Source organism: Pelecanus crispus, chromosome 1 (genome assembly GCF_030463565.1).
Source record: "Pelecanus crispus isolate bPelCri1 chromosome 1, bPelCri1.pri, whole genome shotgun sequence".
In the NCBI taxonomy this organism is placed as follows: Eukaryota; Metazoa; Chordata; class Aves; order Pelecaniformes; family Pelecanidae; genus Pelecanus; species Pelecanus crispus.
In genome coordinates this window covers 129,043,647-129,054,624 of record NC_134643.1, presented here as the reverse complement: position 1 = coordinate 129,054,624, position 10,978 = coordinate 129,043,647, and the positions used below count along the sequence as shown (strand labels likewise).

At 45.2% G+C, this 10,978-nt stretch overlaps 1 protein-coding gene across 1 annotated transcript; it reads right to left on the bottom strand.

Moving 5' to 3' along the window:
- Positions 1–2,479: 2,479 nt before the first annotated feature.
- On the bottom strand, positions 2,480–8,894 carry NDP (norrin cystine knot growth factor NDP). Its single transcript, XM_009483970.2, has 2 exons — positions 8,682–8,894; positions 2,480–2,707 (listed from the first exon to the last, which is right to left on the bottom strand). Exons 1-2 carry the CDS (start codon positions 8,853–8,855, stop codon positions 2,480–2,482), a joined length of 402 nt encoding a protein of 133 aa, XP_009482245.1. The 5' UTR covers positions 8,856–8,894.
- Positions 8,895–10,978: the final 2,084 nt, after the last annotated feature.

The window sequence follows — 10,978 nt, the reverse complement described above, 5'->3', positions numbered from 1 at the left end:
GGTGCTCCTTTGGATAATGGGATTTTTAAATTCTGGAGGTTGAAAAAGAGTGGAAAAGGGATGCACATATGATCTTTCATATAAAGTAGTCTGGTGATAATGCCCGGCTCATGCTCCCTTCGCTCACCCTTTGATGTTCAGACCATGCATCAGTTGTGAAAAGAATGACTGACAGTGCTGAAACAACGCATGGTGTCTAATGAGCTCACTGGGGCTCATCACTTCCGGTTTTGACATTTTAATCTGAGCCCTTCAGCTTCTAACAATTTGATTCACCCTTTTGTTTGCCCACTGCTCTGTGTTGTTGAAAACTGGCCATCTCCAGGTCATCTCCAGAAGACAGAGACAGTCCTTCCCGTGTATCACAAACCTCTGGTGTCTGCAGGTGTACCTGTCCTCCATTGCCTTCCACTACCGACTGCCATCCTGTTCCAGGATTTGGTGTGCAAGGCCAGTGTCTGTCACCTGCCTGCCTTCACATCCCATACATATTCACCATGAGGAGGCAGTGGCAAAGGAGTTTGGCTTTGCCCGAGCAGCCACAATAACTCCTGTGTAGACCACAGGATGACTGCCCTCCCTGGCAGACCCTTGGGGATCCCCTGAAACGTCAGTGTACATCCTCGAGCTGCTGCATATGGCATTTGCTGCAGACAGACTGGATGTCGCTGAATAGACGGACTAAACGCTGGGCTTGGATCGGACTCCCATCCTTACCATGGGGCCCTGCCAGACATTGCTGTGCAGGGGAGCCACTCCAGCCTGTCCCAGGGAATAACTGTAGGACTGTGCATGCAGGTGCTACTGAGGGGTAGAAAGTGCACTGACTCTGAATCCTTACACAGCAAAGATGCTCCCAACATCATCATGACTTCTATCAAAAAAACAGCTTAGCTGGGTTTTTGGGAACATCACAGACATATTGCTGACTGACTGGATATACTGCTATTTAAGGACATGAGAACTGTGATACATTATGTTGTTTCCTTGCGGTCACAAGAGACTATGCCTGAACCTTCCTAAAACCTCATGTTAATGGAGGAAGGATGGAGTTTCTCTAAAAATACCATTCTGAAACTTGGGATCCTTTGTTATTTTGAGATCCTTTCACCCTATCAATCACTGCAATTCATTCAGCTCCTTAAGGCATTTCTTTCTGCAGTGGTCCTACAGGGGAAAGCAGCTCATGGCTTCACTTGCTTCTTACTGAGAAGTGCTGGCCGCCCCTGCTCTGCAGGACCCTGCAGCTCTGATGCCCTGGCTGTGGGACAGCTTCACCTATAGGTGAGGTCTGGGCTCGTACTAACCCTGCCACAGCCTCCTACATCCTTGTGTGTGCATAAAGGACACATGGGCTTATGGACCGCCCAAGAGCTGTGTCATTCCCTGAGCAGCTGCCAAGCCAGGTGGTGAGTTGACCAGGACCCCAGGTAACAGATCATTAGGTAAATCGAAACACAGCCTTTGTGCTCCAGTGGATTATGCTGGGACTCAAACTCTGCCTTGAACTTCCTATGGGCACATCTGTGTGATTCCCCTGTGTCTGGGATTGCCTGTCTTTAAAAAGCAAAATGAAGCTCTGTGGCCTAAGAGCTATAGGTGAAAATGAGTCCTAGGTTTGGTCATTGTTTTGGTGGCTCTGACTCTGTACATCAACAGAAAAAGACTCCATTTAGTATGTGTCATTTTAATCTTTGATTAGTTTTTAGTGTTGAATAATGGCTTTTGTGACAGATGTGATGTGTCACATTTCCACGTTTTAGAGGGGAATAATGAGTCTCATGACCTTTCACTTCTCATGAGTCGCTCAGTCACTGAACTCTGATGATGCCTGCTGCAAATAATCATTTCAGCTGGCTAAGGCTGGGTAATCCCAGTGTGACATTTCATATCCAGTTCACTTTTCAATGATTTATTCGTAATTTCTGCTAAACCACAGTTAAAGTTATCCAGTACTTGGCTGCTAGATTGGTAACAGATAACCCTTGCCAACAACAAAGTTTGTTTTGAAGGCCAATATAACTAGGAGACTGAGAATAAATTGATAGGTTAAAAGGTTGTATGTGGGAACTGATGCCCATCCTCTGTCCAAACGCCAACTTCCAGAGTGCAGTGCTGTCATCCAGTTGACCTTCCTCTCTTTTCCCCTGCTGCCCTTGGCTTAAAGTAAAAGCACCTCTCTGTAATCAGAGCTGAGCCTGAAAAAGAAGAAACTCACAGAAATATCCTTTCAGAAAAAAAGAAAGGCTTCTTAAAAACAAGTCCTCATGTTTTCACCTTTGTTGCAGCCCATGCTTCAGTACCAGCACCATCCAGGGCCCCAGGGTATTCTACGCTTTAGCTCTCAGATCCAATCCAGCCTGGTTAGTCCTGTCCTCACTGCAATTGTATGCTGGGAGCGTCGGACTCACCTCGGGTTACTTCTTGGGAGCCCACCCCAACAGCAACATCCCAGTCCCCCCTCTGTTGTGGCAAGTCCCTAGGAGTTGCACTCCTCGCAGTGGCAGGAGAGGATGTAGCGGTAGGTGGCAGTGAGCCGCATGCCCCCTGAGCATCGCAACCGCATGGCCTTCAGCTTGGAGGTCTGGGGCCGGCAGCAGTGGCAGGTGGAGCGGAAAGGCTGCTTCAGGACAGTGCTGAAAGAAACCATCGGCTCCGAGCGCGATGTCTGGCTGCAGCGCCCTTCACAGCGAGCCAGCAGCACCATCTGCGAAGGAAGAGAGGTGGGTTAGGAAACGTGCCCCCATGGCTGCCAGCGCACAGCTAGCACTTGTAGATGGGTACCTCCTTCTTGTCTGGCTGGTCTCTCTTCGCTTACTGCATCTCCCCACCTTGGCAAGGGCACCCAGTCCCACAGAGTGCATTGCCCCCGAGCTGTGTCTGAGAGAGCGGAGGAGGTAATGTGGGCAGGAGGAAAAGAGAGTCTCCTCCCGGAGTCCCAGGCACCGACACTCATAAGGACTACGGGGCCTGGTTTTCTGAAAGTTGACTTCAGGGCTCCAAACAATTACAGCCAGCCCTGCTTTCCAGGCACAGTGACTGCAGCTGTGACTTGCTGACCTCAGATTTGTGGCAGCCAAGCCTTTAAATCATCAGCCAGACTGATACTTCAGTTGGATACTTTCCAATGTTTTGAGCATATACTAGTGATCGGCAGAACTCGTCCTCGGGGCCAGTGAATGTCTCAAATGACTAGCTATATAAACAAATAAAGTAGAAACATAAAGAAGATGCTCAGTTCATTGCTTCTAAAGAAGTAAGTTTCTAGCTTCTTTTACAAAGATCACCTTGAATATGTATTTGCAATTAGATGTGTGTATATATATAACTACGAATGTGACAGCAAGTATTTTACAACGCTAAACACTTCTTTCACTACACATGATCAATTGGCTGCAAATCTCCAAGTCTTGCAAGCAGGTTTGTCAAATGTTTAATTTTCTCTTTAGTCAGAGTCATGAGGAAAGATGAGCGAGACAGACAGACGGAACATTCCTGGTATAAAGCAGGAAATACCAGCACTGCCTGTGTCCATGGGAAAGGCACCGATCATCCATAAAGAACATACTTTGTACAGTGCTTAAAAATGGCTCTTCCAGGAGTACTTGCATGCTAAATGGTTTGCTTGGAAATGTATTAATATATTAACAAGTTCACTGCAGTCAACACAGACAGATCACAAGGAAGATGTCTTTGTGAGCTGATGATCAGGGGTTGATACCATCTTGTTCCTTGGTTTAATTAAGAGATGGGTTCTTGTGGCTCTCCAATAAATTTACCATCCTTTATGATTTGTAGCATAAATTTATGGTCCCCTTCCTGTGATGCTGCCTATTCATAAGCAAATTCACTTCAGCTGTTAGTAGTAATATGGTAGGAGGAAAATTTCAGTGTGCTGTTGAGCCACACCCCATCTTTAGACATATCAGCTATTGTCAAGCTCCTTAATACCAGTGTGTTTATTGTATATGAGAACAGGGAAAGGGACAATTATTACAGTGCTATCAACCATTACTGACAGAAAAAGATCCACTTTTGTCCCTTGGTGTCCTGGTTTCGGCTGGGATAGAGTTAATTTTCTTCCTAGTAGCAGGCATAGTGCTGTGGTTTGGATTTAGTATGAGAATAATGCTGATAACACACTGATGGTTTAGTAGTTGCTGAGTACTGCTGATGCTAGGCAAGGACTTTTCAGCTTCCCATGCTCTGCCAGGTGCACAAGAAATTGGGAGGGGGCTCAGCCAGAATAGTTGCCTTTTTATGGCACACACCCACTCCTGTATCTGCAGGTACTTTCAGAAATGCCAGGAAAAAAACAAACCAACCCCTGAGGAACAGGATTAAGGATTACAGTGCAACAGTAATAGGGCAGAATTATCTGATGTGCCAGTAACTGTGTCTGAATACCTTTCTTATGAACAGCAAGCTTTCTAATACAAAACCAGTCAATATTTCTTCATTGTGCAACTGCATTTATAATTGCTTACCAAGCCTTGTCTTTAAAACCATGTTTTATTCTGTGGAGACTCTAATTTTAATCTCGAATTTTGCTGACTACTTAGTTTTTCATAAGAGTACGGTCAGTATTCATATCATGTAAAATTACACAGTGTAGGTTTTATGCCCTGTTTTTGGATGGCAGTGTAAATTTTTACAAATGGCACAGCACCATGGGTATCAAGTCAAACTTGCAGGTTAAAAAAATGTCAGATTTCCCATTTTGATAACTTTCCAAACTTCTGGGCTAACCTGAAGTCCTCAGCAAAATTTAACCTCCTCCTCCTCATAAATCCAGAACAGCACCAGTGGATTTTGGCAGGTGTGCAAAAGAGCTGGAAATAGCATGTACTTTAAAAGCTTGGCTTTGCCATTTAATCAATCACACCAGCTGCTTATTGCATCGTATACTATAGCACAATAGAGATTATCACCTAAATAATTAGTAATGTTATGATGGCATAGCACAGTAATACAGTGGGTGTATATATAGTAAAAATGTGTGGGTACTTTATAACCTGATATGCGTGCCTCTTGGCTCCCCTTGTCCCCTGCACATGTGAGCCCATGCGTGTCACCTTGTGATGCTGGATCCGGAAGCATGGCATGCTACAACGTGGGAGCTACAGTGGGTCTTACATGTATGAGCAACTAGGGAGAAATAGGTTTTCTTACTTAAAGTCAGCAGTCTCATAGGTAACTAGGCGGCCACAAAAGAGAGCAACCTGAATCTGAGGCAATATTTGACTCTGATAATTTGAGCCGTATTCTGGAAATTCAGAAGCTGTGAACTGGTTTGATGTTGGCAATGGTTACAGTCCTCTTCAGCAACAAGCTGAGCCCCCAAAGCAGATGGGCTGAGATGCACAAGACAGACTTTCACACAGTATCTGTGGCCTGGCTGTGAGAAGGCATTACTGAAAATCTCCTGAGCTACCTCATAAGCACGTCTTCAAACATTTGTTAAATCTTTCTTCATCTGGTCCGTGTCTCTCTGGGCTGGATTCTTTGGTGCAAGGCCGTCTGTGGTAGCACTCTTCTGGCACATCTGGAAGAAGCACTTGTGACAGCCAATATTGTAATTTAGGAGGCTCTGGTTGCAGCAGTGAGGTGATCCAGCACATGGAAGACCAGTGGGTCTCTGTGACAGAGGTCATGCAAAATCCAATACGGTCAGGAAAGGCAGTACTTCATGAGCTGCCACAAACATTTCCTTAAAGTCAAAGGAAAACACTGTTTTTCAGGAACAAATTACCTTCTTCCATCCCTCCTTTTTGTCTCTTTTATACATTCTGTTACTATAATGGACTAAGTTTCCTAAGGCTTTGGAAACCTGTTTTCAACATCTGCCTGAGGTCAAAAGCAAGAGGGATTTTAATGATTAAATTATATTGGGTGGATGTTTCCAAATGTAACAAAACTACTTCCCCTGTGGGTACAATTGGCAGCCTCCACAGAGAAGCACAGTGGACATAATCCTTTTTTAGCGAAGATGGACAGCAAGCATACTACATCTTGCCATTTCTGAAGCCATTTTTAACTTCTGTAATTTTATGCTGCACTAAAAGGGAAAACATAGGGAGTGAAAAAGGATGCTTGGTGAAACTGATGTATCATGCCAAAAAAGGGCAAAGTCTCTGCTTGACATCAATTGTCAGTCCAAGCTTCACAATGGAAACTCGGTGGAAACAAGAGGTACCAAAATTCCCACAGCTACTCCCACAGAACCTTCCTTTTTTGACTTGTTTATGTTTTATCACAGTATATATAGGAACAGACATTGTGTCTAATTTTCATTAGCAAGTCTAATATTGGTCTGTGTTTATATGCTAGATCCAGAACAGAAGCCATATGTCTAGCAGGATGATTCAGATCCCTGAGACCTTAAAAAAAAAGAGCTTGATTTAACAAACAGAGAGAAGTTTTCTAGGAAATGTCAAAATTATTTCACTTTGTATGGAAACTCTTTTCATTTTCCACTTCATGGGAAAGTCCATACTACCTGCAGTATTGTTAAAAAAAGGTCTTGAAATGGTTGTGGAATTTGGGAAGCCAAGAGATGTGATAATATTTTCAAACATGATTTCCATTAAAGGCTTGACTTAAAAAAAGTCACTGACATTTTTGCAGTCAGTTACAAATGTTTATGTCAACAGCTTTTTTCTCAAAGCTCAGTTTTGAAATAATATGGTTTTCATTACAGTGCCTTCCCTATTCTCCTTTCCACTAATCCCACTCCTAAAGACCTGATTGCTTTTCTCTGTCATTAGGGATGTTAAGAAGATGAGTTGGTTTGGGGTTTCCTTTCTTCCTTCCTTCCTTGGGCTGTGTAGAAAGCAAGAGCAGGGAAGAAAAGCACAGCCGGAGGCAAGGCACAGGCTGACTGCAGGGCAGGCAGGAGCGTGTGGAGCCGTGGGTCTGGGAATGCAGGGGCAGCAGCCTCGTGGCAAGTGCCCGGGGACAGGAGGGGCTGGTGGTGGCTGCTGGAGAGCTGGCAGCGATGCGGGGCCAAGCGGAGGCAAAGTCGTGCTGTGGGAACCTGCTCCAGCTGGGGAATGGAGGAGGGTGGGTGATGGCCCACAAGAGAGGAGAGACCAGGACATGATAGCCCTTTGTCCCTGGGTCAGCGAAGCCCCAGCCTTCACCCTCCAGGACTGAATTGCCTCAGGGGCCGGGCTGGGACCTGTTGTGTTTATTCTCTTTTGTCTGAGCCAGTGCACCCAGGTCAGTTATACTCTGCATTTCTCACTGCCCTAGTGAAGTCACCACTTGTTACTCATTTGCTCTTCTGCCTGTAGAGGGGCAAAGGGGGATCCTACCCAAACCTGGAGACGCAAGGGCCTCTGAGGGCCTCCTACCATCTTGCCTATGTTACATACTGCGGCTATTCCTGCTCTGTGGCAGCTCAGGGAGCTGAGAGTGAGGGCCGGCTGGGTGGAGCATCGCCCTCCTGGACCAAACCGTCATGGTAGCTATGGCTTCTCAGGTGTAATAGGTGATGTGAATTGCCATGGGAGGGGACGGCTGCTAGCACCCCCCTGCCAGGACATAAAAACCATCCACTCTACCCACTCCTTTCACCTTTGCCTTGCACTGGAGTCAACTGCAATAAAAGCAATATTGCACAAACAGATACATCTCTGCAGTTCTGTATGTTAATGCTGGATGTTTTCCATATGGTAAGAAAGTCTAGTCTAGGCTAAGAGTAAAACGAAAGTTCTCTCCTGAATCAGGTAATGCACAATTTTACTGTCTGAACTCAAGAGCAGTAGGGCAAATGCCTCTGATCTCCCACCTGCCTCCCGTCACTCTCTTACCCAACACAGGGCTGGCAAAAGTGTTGGTGCTGGCAGTTACTCCCTTTTGTTAATCCAGATGTGTGGGTGCATAAGGCAAAGCCACTTTCTGCGGGACAGAGGGGTGGTCCAAGCAGAGACTCTATGTCTGAATACGTACTGGGTTAACTCAGCCGGAACAAATTAGGAAGACAAAAGGGACCAGCAAGGATTTTCCCATTGTTTCTTCCCATTCTTTTTCTCCACACAATGGAATAAATGACTGTAGGCTACATGCGCAGGCTGCTAAAACACTTTGACACAAAATTTTTCAGGCTTGAAATCCCCAATGAAAGGCAATCTTGTATTTCCTTCTGTTCCTAAAGCCCTACAGTAAACATCCAATTGAATTCTGTATTAAAACAAAGACCTTGCAACTAAATGGGGAAAGAAATTAGCAATGTTTTTCACATTCTTTTTTCATTACCATTTTACAGCTTGATTCTTTATCTTCGTACTTGACCTTGAAAGCTATAAGTTTACATGCTCCGGGTTAAAGACTCACTTGAAGGAGGGGGTGACTGGGATGATCTAGACTTCCAAACTAGCCCATCTCTGTGGTGCCAGTGGCTGAGACCCCAAAGTGCTCCTTTGAATCTTATCATTCGCTGCATGTTAGCTTTACCATCATGGTGTGTTTTTCGTTTTGAAAAAGTGAAAAGAGACTCAAGAGCCTTTCTTTCCAGCCCCAGTTCTGATGTACACACACAGATGTCTCTACACCTGTATGTCTCTGCAGCTGGGTTTTGGTAGCAAGGAATTTGTGCAGAGAAAATCACCCAAAATGGCTCATTTTAACAACTCTGCTGACGCAGCACCCTGCTGCAAAGGGGTGAGGGAAGTCCTTACCTTCGAGCTACACTTGTACAGGGGGTGGCTGATGGAGTCGACGTAGTGATGCCTCATACAGCGGCTGGGGTCGGAGTCGATCATGAAGGAACTGTCTGCTTTACTGTCCGCATCTCCCATCATCGCCAGGAGCGAGAGCATGGAAATCGAAGCCGCGAGTACATGATTTCCCATTGTCGAGGAACTTCTTGCTGATAACAGCAGAGGGAGGTAGAGTATCAAAAAAGCTCCAAATACTGGCAGCCAGTTCCTTTCCGGGATGGTGAAAAGTCTGGTTTAAGTCTCTTCGCTGTCATTCTTCTTCTCGAGTTGCAGTTTGCCGAGATTGTAATCCGTCAAAGAATCTCCTGCGTAGCTGGAGTAAAAACAACATAAATCACAATCCTGACCAAAAAGACCTCCGGAGAAAAACAGACATAAATAACATTAAAGCACACAGGATTTTTGCTAGCCAAAATACACGCTCTGAGTGAGCATCATTCCCACAGTAGGTAGAGTGTATGGCATTAGGAAGGAGATGTCAGGGCCTTGTTACTTTAAGCATTGCTTTATCATTTTACTGGGGAAAACCTTTTGACTTTTAACATCACAAGTGGTGCAACGACAATCTTTTTCACTTGGTGATGTCCCTAATGGGTTCCCTCAAAACTGGCGATTAGTAACACATGAGAGATTTCTGCAAATTGAAAGGACTGTGTATCCACTCAAAGCATCAAAGCGGGGGCAAAGCTAGGCTGCCTCCTGTATTACAGATGGGAATTTCTGGCCTAGGTAGTACATGGAAAGGCTGGAAGCAGATTGACCCCTGGCTCTAGGGGCTGCGTGTCAGTCTCCTGCAGCTGCTATGCTGCAGGGACAAGGGGCACCCCCAGGATGGAGGGATGCTGAGGGTCCAAGCCCAAGCATGAGCAAAGCAGTCCCCTGGGAAGCTTGCTGAGCACCAACCTGCACTGCATGGAGGACAACCTAGGTCTCTGGCTGCCCTGCCCTCCTGAGTACCGAACTCGCAAGCACACAGGTGGGCATGCTTTACTTGCTTACTCATCAGGCCGCACTTGCTCAGTGTCAGTCTCTTCCCTGTTAATTAAAGAGCAGCGTCTGAAAAATACACTATATTCCATAATATCCAAGAACAACCCAGCTATCAATTGGGGAAAAAAAAAATGCAGGTGGAGTCACGTGGATATCCACCCAGACGCCTAGATTTCTGGCGCATGCTGGATACCAGGAGATCCCCCAGAAAACAGGCACAGGACAGCCCCTGAAATGCTGCCTGGAGCTCTGTGCCAGCAGGGAAAGGGGGGCATCTCCCTGAGCTGCTTCATCACAGCTCCTTGATCCTTCTCACAAAGACCGTAGTCCTACATGAGTGATTTAATTTCACTTTTACTACAAACCAAACAGCTAAGCTTAAAAGAGCTGTGAATTATCCATCTAAATATAGCCTGCTGAAGCAAGGGATAGTCCTAAGTAAAGTTAAAAACATGAAGACTTTCTGAATAAATTTATGATAAAACTGTTCCATGGTCATGCAGAAATGCTCCCCCAGAGCCTCTTGCCCATTTAAAGCGCTGATGTGTGCCTTTATTGCCTTATACAAGCCTCTTTCAAAACTGTTTTGTGGTTTGCTAACGGTACTCTAAACTGACTGATACTCATCTCCCAAACAGCCTGAAATTACGAGTCCTCCCCACCAGAGTGCTTGATGATTTGTGTATTATTTTATAGCTTGCTCAAACACTTTTGTGAGAGGAGTGCATAGCAGTGAGAAACACTTCCAGAGTTCATCCAAGTTGGCAGTCGGGACTTGTCGGGCTGAAGTAACATACAAAGTCTCATGCCGGGAAGAAATGTAATTAGGGATGCTCTGTGTATTAGACATTTTTTAAGGCCTTTTTTTGGGTTTCAAACTATTGTCCGTGTGCCTAAGTAGGAAAGGAAAAATGATGTGACATGGATTTGATAGACAATATATTTTTTCCCCAGAGTCTCATCTATGACCTGGTATATTTTCCTCAAGCAAATGTTTTTCAGTGGATATGGCATTAAAAAAATACTATGTCTTTGCAGTATAAGGACCTTAACCAACACTAAACACTTAGGATCTCAGATACATTTATGCAGAGTCTCATTCATGTCAATAAATATCCCTCCAAACACTTTAGCAGGTTAAGAGAGAAATCTCTCAGTCATGGGAGCTGGAACAGACTCCTTCCCAGAAGTGAACTGCTCTGGTTTATGCAGATGATGCCCAAGGATTAGCTAACAAGAGGAGTGATGCACTTTTTTTTTTTTTT

Coding starts and splice junctions, on each gene's coding strand:
- NDP (XM_009483970.2), bottom strand. CDS start 8,855: ATGGGAAATCATGTACTCGCGGCTTCGATTTCCATGCTCTCGCTCCTG. Junction 2,708..8,681: donor TGTACAAGTGTAGCTCGAAG/GTAAGGACTTCC, acceptor CTTCCTTCGCAG/ATGGTGCTGCTGGCTCGCTG.